This window comes from Thunnus thynnus, chromosome 18 (assembly GCF_963924715.1).
Source record: "Thunnus thynnus chromosome 18, fThuThy2.1, whole genome shotgun sequence".
NCBI classification, from domain to species: domain Eukaryota; kingdom Metazoa; phylum Chordata; class Actinopteri; order Scombriformes; family Scombridae; genus Thunnus; species Thunnus thynnus.
The window spans coordinates 4,716,516-4,736,018 of NC_089534.1; the positions used below are offsets into that span (position 1 = coordinate 4,716,516).

Here is a 19,503-nt window from a genome sequence, read left to right on the forward strand (position 1 = left end):
TGTAAGGGCAGTATTGCAATGTTGTCGCCGTGGTAGCGACTTGCCTGTGACGGCACCCACCTGCCACTCAAAGCAGCCATGCCATTAATTATGCGTACCTTTAAGCCTTAACAATATTAAATGGGTGAATTATATAAAAATTCACCCAACGTACAGTTGTCATGAACAGGGAGATTAGCTATAGAGACCAAAACCCTGTTTTGTACCAGGCTGTAAAAGTGTTTATTGCTGCTGTAAAGTTGGGCATTTCACCATGGGGATGTACATGGACTGACTCTTTTTTGGAACCAGCCTCAAGTGGCCATCGGACATACTGCAGTCTTTTGCAATGTCTTCATTTTTCAGCCCCAGGGAATGCCGCTTGCTTTATGAACAAGGAAACGGAACTGTGATGGCCGGGAATCGAACCCGGGTCAACTGCTTGGAAGGCAGCTATGCTCACCACTATACCACCATCGCTGTGAAAGATGAGGATTTTACTGCCAACTCAGCAGTTTATATCAATGTAAGAATTCAACAGGAGGAGGAGGAGGAACAAGGGACAGGAGGAGGGAGGTACACCAAGCAGAGAAGGGAACAATGTATTTTGACATACCTGTAACTAATAGTAATATTATTATTGACTACAGAGGCTATGCTGCAAAAAGTAAATGATAACAAAGTGGATAGTGTATGTAGTCATTCTATGAAGTAAAGGACTGTGCAGAAGAGTAAGTAGTCCAGATCCGATACAACATCTAGAGTCACTCATCTGAAAGCAACCACATTAACTGTTTCATTCCTGAAGGCATTTCACTACTCATCCAAGAGGTCCCTCCAGTGCTCCCAGCTGGTGGGGAGACATGAGAATTTTCAGAATTAGAACAGACAGCACGTGAACAAGATTAAGGCGTCGCATCGTTGTCGGCAGGATTCGGACCTGTGCGGGGAGACCCCAATGGATTTCTAGTCCATCGCCTTAACCACTCGGCCACGACAACCACCGCGATGAGAAACTGTTGTTGGGGTATCAAATGGATACATGTCATAGGTGTTGTTCCACCAAAAGTACACTACAGTACAACATTCATATAATCACCTCACAGAGCTTCATTAAAATCACAAATCTTCTGACATCTGATACTTAATTTACTTACATTTTTAACTGAAGTCATATTTTTGAATGCAGTGTTTCAAATGTACTCATATAAATTACTCATATAAATGCATACACACATATGCACATAGTATACTTATTTGTATTACAAACTTCAAATACTCAAAAACAACAAATCACTGAAAGTATCAATAGTATTACACATATACACAAACTACTTGCCGTCGCTTGCATTATAAAACTGTTACACCGTCATTTTCATACTGTACATTAACATAGGACTTCTGTAGGAGGGAAGTGTGGTTTTCCGATTTTTCTCATAGTGCCTGAATGCAGCATTATTCAAAGCTGATGTGGGTGGGGCTTCCCGCTGTGATTCACATGGATTAGTGGTCCAGAGTGATGAAGGCTCCTTTAAATCAATATTTTCAGCTGGAGATGAGATGAATGGTGTATGAGTGGTGAAAAAAGAGGACATATAGTAGCGACACAAAGTGAAGGTTTTTTTCAGGAACACTTTTCTAGTCTATGGAGGATGGCAGAAGTCTGTGGTATGTGTAAGTAGCTGTGTTAATGTCAATCCGATCAACAGTAATTCGATCAACTCACACCCATCAGTTAATCTCTCTTAATCTGTCTGTCCCAGAGCCAAATATTTCACAAACCTCCAGTTAATGCTTAACTTAAATTTGCAGTATATTTCCGCTTGTCATGTTTCAGCAGTTCCACTAAAGAGACATTTCCTCTCAAATAGTTTCAAATAACTGTTTATGGCTCAAAGACGTAAAACTGTCCAAAATTTCACAACCTTGCAAAAATGAAAGAAAAATTCTTTAAAAAATGCATTCATATTTTTTCCTTCTTTCCTACCCTATCGTCTCACGACCCCTCAGATTTATCTTGTGACCCCTATAGAGCAGTTCAAACCAGCTCCACCTTGATCAGCTACAACAATGAAATGTCATAAGAAACACATTTATTTATTTATTATAGCAGTCACAACCCAAATTTCCTGCAAAACAGCTACCTATTAAATACTTTAAATTTAGCTAGTGATACTTATATATTACTTTTACTTAATGAGGATTTTAAATGCAGGACATTTACCTGTAATTTAGTATTTTTAAATTGTGGTATTGACACTTTTACTTAAATAAATAAATGAATTAGCACTTGTTCCACCACTGTGTATTTTTATACCCACCATGGATCAGATGATTGTGTAAAAAGGTGTCACTCATAATTGCAATTCCACAGAAATACACTGTAATGTAAACTACCTGCCCAGCACCAAATAGCAGTTAGAAACTAGCTGGTAAACATAATGGAGCATTTGAGTGCTAAAGAACCAGACATTTTTCTCAGGAATAAATGGAGAAAGCAGAGCTTGAAAGGAGAGTGAAAATTGGACCCCTGAACCACAATAAAATAGAAAATGCAATTTTGGAAGAAACTGCGTGTGATCGCTGAAAGCTGGAACTGATTGTGATGCTTTGCTGGAAGCTGAATAGCATTGAAATTCTACCAAGACTAACATTGCCTGCAGGTGGGATCAAACCTATGACCCAGTGCTTTTACGACAGCTAACATGTACAGCAAACAGCAAGATCAGATTTTTATATTTCGACTTTTCTTTGCATAGAAAATAAGGCTTGCAGCTCTGACATTCTTATAACATTAAAGGGTGTTGGAGTCACATTGAATGATGGTTCGATCCCATGTGTGTTTCTGCATGCCAGTATGTTTTATTTTTGTATGTATTGTTTGTTTGTGTTTGTGAGACAGAGGTAATTTTAAATTTTGAATGAAACCTGAAGGTTTGAGGTGAGCATCTTCAACCATTGGACTACAGGGGGAAGCTACAATCTAGAAGCAATTTCTTTTAGGAGAAATTGGTTCACCTCCTTAATTGCATAAATGAGGGTTGCAGCTATGACATTCTTACAATATAACGGGCATGACGGTACATAAACATGTTAAGCAACATTGTTTATAAGAGCCGAGTTATGAGCAGCACTGAACCTTGCAATCTAACAGGAGAGTTGACCATGAACAGGGCTTAAGGACAGAGCCAGCGGGAGATCCCTGAAAGCAGCGTCCACCTGAGGACATGGAACACTGATTCTCCTTCTTGTCATTGTATAACCTGGATGTCCACTTACCTGCCAACACACAGTCCCTCTCTGCCTGCTTTTCACACTAAGCTGGCCTCCTTTCACTGGGCCCAGTGGAGCGTACTGGTGTCACTTTGCTGTCAGGCTCCACTGACAGAAGAGGCTGCTGCTCTGAGATGTGAGAGGGGGAAAAACAGGAGATGGTGAGTGATTGTGGTGTTAAAGGTTATGGGTCACAAAAGCATAAGCATTGGCGGGATTTCCCATTGGCATTTGCATTTAGTTTCACACACTTTAATTTTGGAGTTCAGTTTAAGCCTGCTTATGTTTTGAACTGAGGAATATGAAGTTTCAGTAATTTCTAACCATTGTAAATACAGATACTACAGTATATTGTCCAAAGTGATACCCACAACACAGACTGTGGTATTTATGTAAAAATTATACACAACTTTTCAGGATTTCGTTGATCAGAATTTGTTAAATTATTTCTCATGTTTTGTTTTCTGACAATAGTGACATAACATGTTCATAAATCATTTGTTTTGTTAAGATTATGAAAAAAAAGATTATTACCTCCATCTTGCAATCTTCTAGACCACAAAATATCAAGGTGTGGTGGCGAGAGGGGGAGAAAACTATATCTGATGGGTGAATGAAGAAGAAGATCAACTACACCACCTGGGGAATTGCACCTCAGGAAATATTTATTACCAAATACCAATAACTTCAAAGTTCACAATCAAACAGCACAGATGCAAACAGTTTTCTCATGATGTTGAAATAATGATATTGTAATCTCGAGAAAACAAGCTTGTTATGTTGGGATAACAAAATATATTTTGTCATAAGAAAACAATCTTCACCAATATTCACTCAGTGCTCAATAATTATAATTAAATTAATTTATTCTTGTCTTTGGCCTCCAGATTTTTTATAGTTTATTAATCATTTTAATGATGATTAATGTTTCTTGTTCTCAGGTCTCTCTTGGAAAAGAGATCTTAATCTCAATGAGACTGCCTGATTAAATAAAGATTAAATAAAATAAATAATTCTAATTGATTTTAATGAAATGAACCATGATTCTTGATATTTACATGCAAACACACACAGGATGATCATACACACTTTATCAAGATGCACCGTAAAGGACATTTGTGCATACATGTGTGTTTGTATCACAGCACAAACTTGTTAAATCACTGACTCAGGGCATCCAAACATCCTTAATGACTCATGAATAAATGACCTATATAATAAAGACCTAATAGAGTTATGACATTTGAAAGATTAATACTCTCGATAAGAAAATACAACAATCAGTTCATTGTTTCTCTGGTTGTTCTAACTTTATTCGCCGTTTACTTTCTCTCTATTACTTTCTCCTTCCCCTCATGTGACCTTTGACCTTTAGCTTGCATTGTGAGGTGTTTTCATCTCATCCTGGCTCTGAAAACATGAACAGCCAATCTCTCCGCCTCAGGATTCCTGTCGCAGGAGGTTTGTACCCTGGTAACCGACCCTCAGTGTTTACCCTGAGCCAACGGTAGCGCTGCTGTGGACAATAGATGCAGATAAAGGCGCCTGAACAATATATATATTAACATTCACAAGAGCTACTCAGGAAAATGCCTCACAGTGTACTTCACTCTTTAAACAATAATAACTTACATTTTTACTGTATCTTTAAGGGTGAATCTGACATTTTTCTAAGATCTGGGACCCGTTTAAAGCTTATTTTGGAAAGATTGATTATTAACTAATTATTTCCTGTGTTTTTTAATGAAAAAGACTGTTTTTTCCTCTTTCATTGATTATTATTATTATTTCACCATGTAATTTTTCTAATTATGTGTTTTCTACATACTCTGTGTACTCTATGTGTGTATGTATTTGCTACATTTCTGTTAGCTTGTTTCACTGACAGTGGTTCAATTTCTTGAGCTGACTTGAAGATTTTCATTTTATGCTAGTTTTACTTTCTACTTCACTGCATTTATTTGACAGCTTTAGTCACCTTCAGATGAAGATTGTAGATAAAACAAAGTAAAGATAAGCTTATAAATTACTCTGCACTGTTAAAGATTAAACCAGCGGTGCCCTTCACAAAGCATCTGTGTGTATTTGAGTGTACTTTTGCATCGACTCATCAGTATCAATAATGAGCTTTGTTAAATTTATTTAATATATGTCACAGCCTGATTTTTACTTTAAGTAAATTTAGCTTGAAATACTTTTCCTTAAGTAGGATTTTTTCATGCAGGACTTTTACTTGTAATGGAGTATTTCTACATTGTAGTATTGATACTTTTACTTAATTTAAAGTAATACTTTTACTTGATCTGAGTACTTTAAATAACTGCTGTTAATTTACAGTTATAACAGTTATGAACTCCACGCCGCCTGAATTGCACTCTGGGTGATGGAGTGCTTTCGATCAGGAGATGGCGCCACAGAATTATCTGATAAAATTTAATGGAGGGACCGGACAAAGATTGTCTAACATCTGACAGATGTATCACTCTGTTGCAAAAAAAAAAAAGTCAATAATTTTAGGGAACAATAAAAAGGAAAAGTTCCCCCAGACTCCCAGAGAAGCTAAAGTGTCCCGTGTCTCAATAGTATGTCTCACACTTTAAATGAGTATTTCCGCTACTTTATTCTTCCACTCCACTACATTTCAGAGGGAAATATTGTACTTTCTACTCCACTACATTTATTTAACAGCTTTAGTTACTTTTCAGATGAAGACTTGACACAATGGATAATATAACAAGCTTTTAAAATACAACACATTGTTAAAGATGAAACCAGTGGTTTCCAACCTTTTTGGCTTTTGACGTCTTACAAAAAGCAGTGTGTAGTCGGGGTCACATTTCACATGTCTATGAGTTGTTAACAGCTCCACCAAATAGTGATTTTTCCCTCTAAACTTCTCACATGCTTTCATTTCAATAAATGTTCAAATGATCCAATATTTCAGCAAAAATCAAAGATTAGAGAAAAAGTCCAAAAACTGAAAACAGATTTGTGTATCAGAACTTTGTTTTTTCTTCTTTCCTCTCCCATTAATCATCTCACGACCCCTCAGATTTATCTGCTGACCCTTTGGAGGGGCCCCAACCCCTAGGTTGGGAACCACTGGACTAAACTAGCTAACTGTATATAAAGTAGTGTAAACTAGCTCCACCTCCAGCAGCTACAACAGTAACATGCTGCTCTAACACTGATGCTTCACTATTAATAATCTAATGATGTCATATATAATAATATATCAGTCAGAGGGACCAAACCACTACTTTTACTGCAATACTTTAACTACATCAAGCTCATAATACTTATGTACTTTTACTGCAATACTTTAACTACATCAAGCTCATAATACTTATGTACTTCTACTGAAGTAGGATTACTTGTTATTGAGTATTTGGACATTGCATTCCTGGTATTTTGTGAATACTTTTGATTTTCAGATGTAGTTTTGGTTTGCAGAGACTTCAGTTGTTCGGTCTCTAGAAATCCCATCAGAGTGAGCGCTCTTCCCGTCTCTAATATCTCCGCTGTGAGTGTAGTTAGTGTGTTTGTGGCTGTGTTAATCAGATCCGCATGAAGCTGGAGCTGCTCGGTGTGAGTGCTGCTCAGCAGGGAAGTTTGGAGAGAAAAAAAAGTGTGACAGTTTCATCTGCCCGCTCCAGCTGTGGTTCCCGGGCCCGGAGGACCGAGCGGACGAACCGGGACTCCGGTCGTTAAATTCAGCCGCTGAGCGGTCCGAGCTGCCGCTGGATGGAAGCGGAAAACCCGCCCTGCTCTAAGAGGTGCTGCTGCCTTTAAACTTTTCTCTTCATCTGTGTAACCCAGGACATCCTGTTGCTTTACTTCATACAGTTTACTAATACGCAGTTATTTTAGTTTATTCATAATGAGCTAATATGATTGATAGGCTTATTATTATTTGCAGTAGTGTGTTTTGGTGTTGCATTTGTTATTTTTCTGTTCTATCGCATGTAACTAATTTTACAGTAAATCTGTTCACAGCAGTATTGAAGGTAAAAAAGTCAATATTCACTGTAATGAGTCAGATGGATTATAATGCGGGTCTGTTTAATTAGGACCGACTGCGATCATATGATGTGAGGATTTTCACATTACATGTTTGCCTCGTTTGTTATATTATTATATGTTCGTGTAAAGCTGAAATTGTGCTTTATTAATACAACGTGGATTGAACTGAGGTGAATATAAGAAGTTTTAACAGTACAAAGAGATCTTGGTAGTTAGGCTTTTTGAACACGAGAGTCCTGTCCGCCTGTTTTAACCAGACTTTAAGGGTCTAATAACCCCAATTAGCATCTAAAATTAACAAATTGTGTGACTTACACCTAATGGAGTCTAGCAATACAGACCATTTTGGTTGTAAGATGGGTTTTTATTTTGCAATTTGAGCATTTTATTTGCTGCAGTTTCACCACATGAAAAGTCACTGTATGTCCCTGCAGAGCTACAGTGTGTATTCTCTGTATGCTCTAACATGATACCATACAGTTTAATATCAGGTGTAGGGCTGCATCTAATGATTACTTTCATTATCAATTAATCTGTCAATCATTTGCTCAATGAATTGATTAGTTGTTTGGTCCATAAAACGTCATAAAATGGTGAAAATTCTCGATCAGCGTTTCGAAAAAGTCTAAAATACAACCTCACATGATAAAACATGACAAGATATTCAGTATTCAGAGGACTAATGAGATGATCTCGGTGGGTAGATCCAGGTAGGTTCAGTCTCACTGTCGTCTGTTTAGTACATAACATGCCAGACCTTCCCGCCTGTTTGAACAAGACCCAAATTAGCCTGCAAAACTGATTTTCTGACTTACACTGACTGGAATCTAAAGCAATACACATAGTTTTAGTTGTAAGTCAGAAAATATGTTGCTTTTTTTGGGTTTCTTTATTTTGCACATGTTAAAATCAACAAAGACACACAAACAACAAGAAATAAAATCAATGTGCAGGGAGAGGAAAGAAGCATAGGAGGGTTATTGATTATAATAACAGTAAATAAATATTTTAAATATGCTCTAAATGGCTTTAAAGGCAAAGAACCCAGTGAGAATAGTAGCTGCATAACTGGACTCCGGTCCAACTGAAATCTGACCTCTGGTTGTCAGATGTTTGGGAAGATGAAGATCAGATGATTGTTTGGTTGAGTGAATGTGAGAGTTTAGTTTCAAAATGAGACCTGAAATGATCTGGAATTTTTCCCTTCCTGATTTGTATCTTATATATAGAAGTACAAACTTGAAAAGTGTTAAGGTCATAGATAGTTGAGAAGTTGAGTTTCTTGAGATTGAGAAGCTGATGTGGAGCAAAGATCTGAGCGGGTTGCAGTTCTGTAGAAGAAAGATTGTGTGAAGAGTTGCGGGAAATGTGCAGATTATACTACAATATGAAAAAGAGTGTATGAAATATGCGAAGAGTATGAAGACAGTGTTTGTCAACAAAATAGCTTAATTTCCTAATTATACTGTACCGACATATTCTGTCATTATACCAACTAAGGCTTGTCGTTACTCTCAAGTCAGATCTTAGATGAGTTTTGACAATATGTTTTTTTTGCCACTGTAAATAATAAAATTTTATTTTTTTAATATTTAGAGACAGTTTGTTTACTTTAAACCATTATGTACAAGCAGATAAACCAGAGTTAGCATTAGCATTAGCATTTAATTTGTTGCTTGCTGTTTGTTTTGCAGCAGTTTCACCAAATATACTCTGTATGCTTTAACATAATACCGTATGGTTTAATAGTCATGAATATATGCTAACAATATGTTGGCTTACCGTATATTGTTTTCAGAATATTTACATAACATAAACATTTTTAGCAGGCGTCTCTCAGATTTTGTTGTTTAACACTGAACTTTATTGTTAATTTGACAGCAAATTTTAAGTAAAAGTAGGAAATATAATGACCAGAAAAATAAAAACATACATGTAGACATTAACGCATTGTCAAACTTGTATATGTACATAAATTAATTGGCAAAAATATATGAAAACACAGACTATAAGTTGATTTCTTCCTGCGTCGCTGCCAACATTTAAACAGCTGCCAGTTTATCAGTCTGACTCTAATTCTCACCTCCAGTTAAAGTCCTTCAACATGAGATTAAAAAGGTGAATTTAAAGGTGTCCTCCTGGTACCTCTGCATCAGCTGTGCTTCATGTCAGGCCCCGCCTCCTCTGGGGGCGTGGCCTAGGAAGGTGTGGCCACAATGTTGCGTTCATGTCACATGGGAATCACCGCAATTATAATTACAACTGTGAAACTGATGTTTTCTTAAAGAATAACTTCACACTTTTTTTTTGCACGGTGCACATAATCATATAAATTCCAAAAGTGTAAAAAACATGTTTTCTGCTCAGTATTAGCTTGTATGCGTCTGCTTGGATTTGAAAGTTGGTGACTTTGATGACTTTGGCGTTCCCCTGACCTGAGCCACCAGCAGGTTTAGTCTAGTTTTAAAAGCCTAACGAGGGACGGGGGCTGCAAATTAGCTTCAGCTGGATGCCCTGTAGCCTGTACATTATATCTGCTGCATCGCTAATCTGCATGCAACAATAAACTAATAAAATAAAAAATAAACTAATTCTATGAAATAGTTAAAATGACAACTGCTTTATGCACACAGTCATGGTTCCCGTACGCCACCAAGAGGTTCACATTTTTGTTTTTTAGAGAAATGTCTCAACAACTATTTGATGGATTCGCATGAAATGTGGTACAGATATTAATGTTAACATCAGGATAGGGCTGGGCGATATATTGATATTATCAATATCGTGATATAAGACTAGATATCGTCTGGGATTTTGGGGATCATAATATCATCATGTGGTATAAATGTTGTCTTTTCTTGGTTTAAAAGGCTGCATCACAGTAAAGGGATGAAGTTTTCCGAGCTTGTTAGACTGTTATATCTATCTTATGAAAGCACCAATAGTCATCCCAACAATATCGTCATAATATCGATATCAACATATTGGATCAAAGATATCATCACATCTGATTTTGTCCATATCGCTCAGCTGTACTTCAGGAGTAATTGTAAAAGTTTGTGAGTAAATACCTGAAAATTGTGGTTTGCTCTAATTAGCAAATGTTAGCATCCTAACACACTACTGAGATGGTGAACACGGTAAACACTGTGTTAACTTTGTCATTGTGAGCATGATAACACACACAGAATCTTAGTCTTGTTATGAATAATAACCCAAACAGTCTCACAGTTTCCTTCAACAGTACTGCAGGGTGACATCTTGATATAAATCTTCAGAATATTCTTACAATATTCCTGATATTACATAGACGATGACACTGATCACACATCACAAACATTTCCTTTTATCCTTTTGTGATGCTAAATTTGTAAAGACTTCATTATGTTTGATGGTACTTTAACCATCCCCATAGCATCACTATAATATATTATACACATTTTTTAAGTTATTCCAGGGATATGAATGTAATTTTTTTGCTCAAATTTCTAAGGATTTCAGTATTTCTATTGAAACTACAAGGTGCTACACATTTATTCACCTGCGCTGCATACAGATACAAAGAGATTAACATGCTGTTTAATTCTCAACAGATGCTGCCAGTGAAAACAGCAAAGAGAAGCTACAGATCTGCAGCGTTTCAACGTTGTTTTCCGGCTTGCAACGCAGTCCACAGTTTCAGCCAGCAGGAGGCCTGAGGATCGAACTGTTATAAAACTCTTTAAAGCTGAACTTTCCAGGATCTTTTAATTCAGAGATTTTTTTTTGGTTTATTTCTACCTCAGAGATGCTCAGCAGTGAGAGGAAACCTTCCTTGCAGGATTTTAACAGCGAGAAATGTGAATTGAGGCAAAAGAAGGGACAGAAAACGCTCGGCTGACGAACAAACCTGAGCAGTCGGACGCTCTTTTTGGATGTTGCTCGCCCACGACGCCTTTTTACTTCCAGGACGACGTCATAGATAGCAGCCAATGTCGGCCGATAATAGCCCGCCGCCGCCGGCCTCGCCGCGGGGTCAACCCATCCTCCCTCAGCATACGGTCCCGCCCACGCCGTCGCCAAGCCCGCCCGCCACCATCTGCAGCCAGCTTTCCAACGGCAGCCAGACGGCGCCCAGCCCCACTAACTCACGGAGCTCCATCCACGGCGTCTCCTTCCTGCTCCAGATCGGACTCACCAGGGAGACGGTCACACTCGACCCCGGCGACCTCTCGCTGTCCGCCGTCAGAGAGCTCGTCTGCTCCATCGTGGATCAGAAGGTAAATCACTTTATTCTGGCTTCTGATCTGAGAGTCTAGCGGGGTAACTGTTAACGTGTAAACTTTGATATTATTATTATGATGCTATTTTCAGTCTCTTGCTCCAGTTTACTGTGTGCTGAACCATTCACTGGTGACTTTAGTCCACTGAAATACAATATGAAACATAACTGGAAGATAATATAAATGGTTCGCAGCCTTTTTCTTATAAAAAGTTAACTGCCTGTATGAGATAACAAACTGAGGGGGAGGAGGGGTGCTCCGCTGTGTTATTAACGTCTCCAGCAGTGGAGAGCAGCCTCTCTGCTGCACCGTCAGCTGTGGGGAAAGACGTTGCTGTCTGAGACACTGAGCAGCTGCAGGTTCTTTTAGATGAAACAGACTGAGCACCGAGTTATTTTCTTCATCTCAGAGTTGGTTTAAGTTGTTAAATGCAGCAGTGTGTGATGGTCAGCTGGTCTCGTTTGATACTGCCGGAGTTAGCTGCTCCGCTCCGCTAACATTAGTCTCTGGTGTAGAAAGTTGACAGCATACCTCACATTCATCTTACAAAGGTAATTATTTACTCATTAAATCAAAAAAAAATGCTTGCAACCCCCGCCTTTGGTGAAGATGAACTGGAGCCCGGTTTTGCCTTTTCATTCTGTCATCAAGTTATTAGAAAGTTGATTTTTGACGTTTGTGAACCGATGCAGAAATCGTCCACATCAGGATACATCTTAGAATCGATTTTCCCCCACCCTATTCATTAGCATCTCCTATTTTTCTTGAAGTATCAATCAATCAATCAATCAATTTTTATTTATATAGCGCCCAATCACAACAAAAGTCATCTCAGGGCAGTTTTCACATTGAGCAGGTCAAGACTGTACTCTTTAATTTTCCGACAATAAAACTTCTCTGTTTGGTACGTTTAGATTCACTCACCCACTGACCAGTTAGTTAGGTCACATGACTCTGACGTTGCCCGCTATAACCTTTCATTCATGTGAGAATCAATTCTCACACCTCACATGTAGTTCAGGGGCTTCCGCTGTCACGTCGACTTTATCTCTCACAATCTACTGGTTTCACCGCTCGCACTGAAGGCACCACCTGTGTTTACTGCACAAGATGCATTTACCCAACCCTCCACCAAACACACACACACACACACACACACACACACACACACACACTGCAGCAAACCTTTGTCTGTTTTGCAGAGCATGATGTTGCTCTCAGTTCACCTCCCAGCAAATTCCACTGTTACAGTTCTGAGCTTTCAGCGATTGATTGTTTGGTTGATTAATGGATTGACTGGTTTAACATGTTTGCTGTAAAACTGCTTGGTGTCTGACCTGCACCAGCACCTGACTGGGCTTTGTGTCTCGACTTTACCCGACCTGTAAAAGCTTTTTTTTTTCTTCTGGATAGCAGCAGTCTATATTTCATGTTAGAAGCTGTTGGTGGGATTGGACGTAGCGGCAACGGTGGCGGCGCTCCCTGCTGCCGCCCACAATGCTGATGATGTTACCACTGGGTGGAAAATGCAGCAGTAACCGCTCGCTGTCTGAAAGCACCTTTCAATAATAGTGGATTAAGTGATTTGTCTATGGCTACGTTCACATTACAGGATTAATGCATGTATCCGGCACTGGTGTGAATACTGTTGAGGTCCTAAACTGCCTCTCGTGCAGATTTAAATGTGCGTACAAGAATAACAAAAATAACGTGACAGTAAAATCATAAACATGGATGACGTGGCTGTGCTAACATACATGTACAGAATTATTTGTTGTGGAGAAGCTTCTCCGTAAATGTCCAACAAATTTGAAACTTTCTCATCTCTCCATTGATCCCTGTTGCTGTTGTTGATGTCCTCCATGTTTACTCTTAGCGGGCTCTGAATAATGACGACAGGCGATATGCACATGCCAGGGATGTATTAAGATCTGGATACCACGTTCAGAGATGATGCCTGTTCATTCCTGTTCATGAAAGTTGCTCTGTGGTGCAAGTCTGTTTTGATTCCACCATTTTTCCGCAGGCTTCCTCACACTTCCTGGTTTTCGGGCCCATAGAGCATGCTCACTAGAGTCTTTCTCCAGCGCTGGCCAAGCCGGCTAACTCCCTGTTGGCACCTCCTTCACTTGAATGGGAATAAAATAATTGAATCACCCGGCTCTTCTAGACTCTCCAGATGTTATTGGACCAAATGGATCAAATTCTTTGATAATAAAATGAGACATTTTGCTCAGAAAAATGTATTCACCGTTTTACAGGTGCTCCTTTTCCAAAGAATGCTTTTTGGGCCAATGTACATCACATGATGGAAGTTGTAATTACACAGTTTGGCCACTATGTCAAATAAGCTTCAAGGCCCGGCGTTGTTCCTCATGCATGTGCTGAAAAATAAGATCTGAGTCAGCTGGAGGCAAAAAAAAATTGGATTTGGGCCACTTCAGCATATGATGTGAACATAGCCTACAAAAAGACAATGGTAAAAACTAAAATTTCCATATTGTATCAGCACATCTCTCTGTTGTAGTATTCGGGGTGTCAGTGGAGAGTTTCCTGCATGAATAGAAATCTTTTGGGATTTAGTGGATTTTTTGCCATCAAAGTCATCAGATTTTCAGAACATCTAAACCTTTTATGGCCCTTTTCATCCCACAATATGAGTGTTTTGGACATAACAAAGAACAAACTGGTCATTTAAGCTGTTGTTATGCTAAAAATGTAGAGTTTGTCCAGAGGGTGGAGCTAAGGTCATGAGGTTATTAAACCCAAAAGTAAAGTGTTGGACAATCTGACCATCATCATCACCATCCACATACTTTCACTTGTCATCTCTTGTCACACTCTGTGTTTACAAGCTCAGTGGAGGAAAAGACTTTTCACAGAGAATGTCTCTTCCTGGTTGGTGTTGCTGTGTCAGCACTCTTCACTTCCTGTTTCACAGCTGTGTGTAGTGTTGGAGAAGCAGTTTGGGGGGGGTTCAGTTTGGTTTTCAGTGCTGCGGACTGTTCTCAATGTGTATGAACAATTACAACCTGACAGGTAAAATGTTGTCAAGTATTTTGGGCTAAAAGAGCTAAGAGAGTCTCTGAACTCTGTAAACCTTTTTCGTTTTTAAAATTCCCACCAAAAAGCACTTTAGAAGTAACTTTAGTGGCCAAATTTTTTTGAGAATTTGGGTTTTTTCCCATTCACTTCAATACAATCAGTTTGTTTTGGAGCAGCTTTTAGTGGCCATTAGAGGAACTGCAGTTAAGGACAAAGGAAAACAAGCTAGCATCCTGTGCTACCTTGTAGTGACAGAGGTCATTGTAGCATGTACGACATCGTCCAGCCTACAACACTGTGTGTCTAATATGCAGTTAGCCTACTTAGACAAGTCTTTCTGGGTGTAAATACTTACGTCCCATAGAATAATGAATGGATAGGAAATAAACTCCGGTCTTCCATAGATTCCTGCTGGAGGACCCAATGACACTTGTTGCCGCAGCGGATACAACACATCAGTGGGCTGAACGGAGATGCTGTGCAGGTGGAGGTGGCAGACTGGCAGCTGAATATAATCATGTGGCTAATAAACTGGATGGATTGCCATGAAATTTAATACAGACATTCATGATCAGAAGATGAATCCCAATGAGTTTGGTGACTTTTCCTCCAGCGCCACTATGAGGTTGATAATTGTGGTTTGGAGTGAAATATCTCAATAGTTTGCTACTTTGTGTTTAGCATGCTAACACGCTAAACTAAGGGTTGTTTCACACCTGCACTTTTTAGTCTAGTTGAATCAGACTCTGGTTGGTTTTCCTCCTCGGTACGATTCGTTCGGGCAGATCTGAACACTGCAATCCTACTCCGACAAAAACAACTGCATAAAGACTCTTCAGAGGAGGTGGTCTCGATCTGCTCACAAACAAACTCTGGAGCGGTTTGTTTATGGTGGGAACGTGATCTGCCTCCATCTGACCTAACTACCAGGCGTACTCAGCGAGTTTGGGCAAAACGGCTCCCGTAGCCAGGTGAGCTTTGCATGTTGGGATGCGGATGACTGAATTTATCAGTTGCTGGCAGGTAGCAGCAGAGTGAATTGAAGTCCGACCTGGACTAGTGCAATGTAGTTCATTATTTAGTATGTATTAATATTTGGCTAGTGGACCTTCTTCAGGTGTTCTTCCTGTGTTTACGCTCTTGCTCCAGCCCCAGACACATCTGACCAATGAGAGGAGAGAACAAACTCACCTGGCTGTTAGTGATGCATTTTGGTTCGCTTGGATTTTGAAAAGAAACTGAACCAAGTTTACCAACTCATGCACTAATTCAGACCAGAACTAACCAACTATAGGTTTGAGAAAACCCTACGAACATGGTAACATACCTGCTAACGTCAGTGTGTTAGCATTGTCATTGTTAGCATGTGTTAAGTTCAAAGCACTGCTGTGCCTGTGCAGCCTCACAGAGATGCTAGCATGGCTGTAGACTCTTCATCTTGTTAACATTCTGCTCAGAAGTTGTTTGATCTACAGACACTACACAGCATGTGTGAACATCACAGTTACCTGGTTATCTTAACGCATCTATAACTCGTAAGATGGAGGACACGGCGGAACGAAATTATTCCAGGTCAGCCTACAAAATGACATCAGCACTGGAATGTTCTTTTTCCTGCTTTTGTGTCGACATCATGGAGCTGTGAGCTCCGTCTGTGGGTGGATGGAAGCCTGAGGTCTGATTTACGGCTGTTATGTCACTCCTGTGTGTGTGTGTGTGTGTGTGTGTGTGTGTGTGTGTGTGTGAGGCAGGGGGGGTTGGTAGGGAAGTAGGGAAGTTCCCCTCCCCTGTAGGTCGCCACATTGACCACCCCCTCCGTACACACACTCTCACAGTCCCGTCACGGATTGTGTAATGAAACTCTTTGCTCAATATTTTTGATATCAGCATCGACTCAAAGTGCATCTGACGAACCCACAGAGAATAACCACCAACTCTGCAGCTTTGCAGAGCTTTTTTAACCTCTTTTAGCTCTTAGTTTTGGTTTTACAGCATTTTTACTGCTCTGGATCTGCTGGATGTGTAAGTGTTTATTAACAAATTAGCCAGAACTTTATCATTTGATAATATGTCAAAGGCATCAAGTGGACAAAAATCCATCTAAATAATAAACTAAATATTTACATCTTGAAACAAATGAAAATCTTCCTGTAAGATCTATTTTCAGTGAGCTTTTCTCATTTATTTGAAGGATTGTCTTGAGCTGAGTGACAGTAACCTGCACAATGAAAACACTTTAGCAGAAAAATAGCTATTCTTGCTGCTTTTGAAATATGTTACAGTTGGTATGAAAAAAAGTGCAATGCAAGCTCAAAACACTCAGTTAGGTAGCTCTGAAAATATATAATTCTATGTACATGTTTAAATCAGCCACCTTTGCAGTTTAGCATGTTTTCATGAAAAAGAGACTTTATTCTTGTGTTCTTCATGTGTAAATATTTGTTTGCCAGATTTGCTTAATTTACATATTTTTGTATAAACCAACAAAATTCCCATAAGTTCTTGTGATTCCATTTTCTTCCTTTGGGAACGTTTTAATATCCAAAGATAAACACTTATTCTCCTTTTGGATTTGAACGTTACAGTGATTAATGCATGTCATAATTTCTCACTTTGTCATTTTGCTGCTGCATTTTTTTACCCCTCAGGAAACATAAATCAAGCAGCGAAACTGAACTTGACTTTATGTCTTTACTGCTACATCTGTGTGAAATAAGGAAAAAAAAAATAATCTCAGCTAATTTTCTGTCATCTTTGTTCTGTTAGTTGAACTTTTAATTTTTTGGGCTCATAGAAACTTAAGTTTTGGCAAAGAATCAGTGAAGAAGAGCAGCCGAGTGTCCTTGATTGTCCAAACAGCCAGCGCTCGTCGGCGGTGATGTCATGAACCTGGAATCTGAGAGAACGAGAGAGAAACATAGAGAGAAGACGGCAGTTTGTCAGCGTGAGACAATACAAGCCTCTAAAACATCTCCAGAGTTTAGCTTCTTGTCTCCGCACATCATCGGCGTCTCGTCTAATCAGTGCCTCCCCGACTCATGTTATTTAAAGAGTGTCTTTTGTGTTTTATTAAGTCAATGACGGACAGTTTTTTATGGCTGCACTGTTTATCAAAGGGACATTTTTTAGATGTCAGAGAGACAGTGTTGAGCTCATCCGTTTATTTACACTTTGACCTCTGCTTCACAGTAGACAGACTTGATCCACCCCCGATGTAGCCCTTATAGGCAATATACAGACATTTAAATGGTTTATAACACACTTTACTGTAGTTGTCAGCAGATATATTAGAGTTAGGGTTAGGGTTAGGGTATCTGGCGTTAGTTAGGGTTAGGGCATCAGGGCATTAGGGTTAGGGTTAGGGTTAGGGCATCAGGGCGTTAGGGTTAGGGTTAGGGTTAGGGTTAGGGTATCTGGCGTTAGTTAGGGTTAGGGCATCAGGGCATTAGGGTTAGGATTAGGGCATCAGGGCGTTAGGGTTAGGGTTAGGGCATTAGGGTTAGGGTTAGGGTTAGGGTTAGGGTTAGGGTTAGGGCATCAGGGCATTAGGGTTAGGGTTAGGGTTAGGGTTAGGGTTAGGGTTAGGGCATCAGGGCGTTAGGGTTAGGGTTAGGGCATCAGGGCGTTAGGGTTAGGGTTAGGGCATTAGGGTTAGGGTTAGGGTTAGGGTTAGGGTTAGGGTTAGGGCATCAGGGCATTAGGGTTAGGGTTAGGGTTAGGGTTAGGGTTAGGGTTAGGGCATCAGGGCGTTAGGGTTAGGGTTAGGGCATTAGGGTTAGGGTTAGGGATAATGTACTTATCAACAACTATAACTCCTCCTGTTGGCACCCAGGCTGCTGTATAAACACACATGAATGACAATACAGTAAAACACAGTTGTAATAATATAAAATATGTCTTCATAGGAGAAGTTATAATGATGTCCTTTATATCTGCTTATAACTAGTGTGTTATAAATATTTGTTAATGTTTATGTAGTGCTTATAATGCTAAATAGAAAAGTGTTCTTGATATGAAAATACAGAATTGAATTAAACATTGAATAATACGTAGAATACAGAATATAACAAGATCTTGATTATAGTAAATGGAACAACAATAAAAGAATAAACGGTTGAACAAACAACACTGGTGAAACTTAAGATTATTAGGCACAATTAAAATATCAATACATAAAAAATCTATATAAAGCAGGGCCAAAAAAAAGGACTTATTTAAATCTAATCTTATTTATTTCATGATAAGCTTAAATATTCCAGACCAAACATGCAGCAATCAAAGTTCAAGTTTGGGAAAATTCTCAAAAACTAATCTGCTTCTTCAGGATCGTGTGAGTTCGGTTTGATCAGATTTAATTGACAGTGATCAAACAAAACCCACCAGCTGTTGTTGTCAGATATTGTGAAATGAAAATATTGCTAAACTCTGATTTGTGCTCTGATGAACATGACATCACCCAGACAAAAACACAAAATACGGAAAATCCCTCTCATGTAAGACTTCATCAGTCAGAGTAAGGAGCTGATGGAGAAAATAGAGAGTCATCTGGAACTTCTCTGTATGGCTGAAAGAGTGTGAGAAACATTTCTGACGGTCTGAAAGAAATGAAGCAAAACAAGGCGAAGGATTCACAGAGTCTATGCTGTTGAGAAAGAAATTTGATAGTGTAGTGAAAATAATCATTCTAGTGTTGAAAAAAATACTATTATGTCATTTAAAGTAAAAGTTTAGCTCATTTATGGAGCTTAAAATATGGGGAGCAGGTTCATGCAAATGTTAAAATGTGACAAAAATTAAAAAAAATAAGCTCTGGTGTCATTTACAATTTTTTTTTCTTTTTTTTTGAATAGTAGATGAAGTAAAATATGTTCAACATATGATGAAAAAATACACAAAGTGCCATTTCTATAAAAGCAGCTTT

At 39.0% G+C, this 19,503-nt stretch overlaps 1 protein-coding gene and 2 non-coding genes across 4 annotated transcripts in view; 1 reads left to right on the forward strand and 2 right to left on the reverse strand.

Annotated features, from left to right (window-relative positions):
- Positions 1-387: 387 nt before the first annotated feature.
- Positions 388-459, reverse strand: trnag-ucc (transfer RNA glycine (anticodon UCC)). The gene has a single exon. It is a non-coding gene; the product is annotated as a tRNA-Gly (tRNA).
- Positions 460-898: 439 nt separating this feature from the next.
- Positions 899-980, reverse strand: trnas-aga (transfer RNA serine (anticodon AGA)). The gene has a single exon. It is a non-coding gene; the product is annotated as a tRNA-Ser (tRNA).
- Positions 981-6,770: 5,790 nt separating this feature from the next.
- Positions 6,771-19,503, forward strand: part of LOC137168905 (serine/threonine-protein kinase D3-like) — a 59,584-nt gene continuing 46,851 nt past the window's right edge. The window contains exons 1-2 of one of the 2 annotated variants that reach the window (XM_067571767.1): positions 6,771-7,028; positions 10,869-11,534. In XM_067571767.1, the coding sequence (XP_067427868.1) occupies positions 11,247-11,534 (288 nt within the window). In that variant the 5' untranslated portion in view covers positions 6,771-7,028; positions 10,869-11,246. The remainder of the gene's footprint in view (positions 7,029-10,868; positions 11,535-19,503) is intronic. The other variant, XM_067571768.1, reaches the window with a different exon arrangement.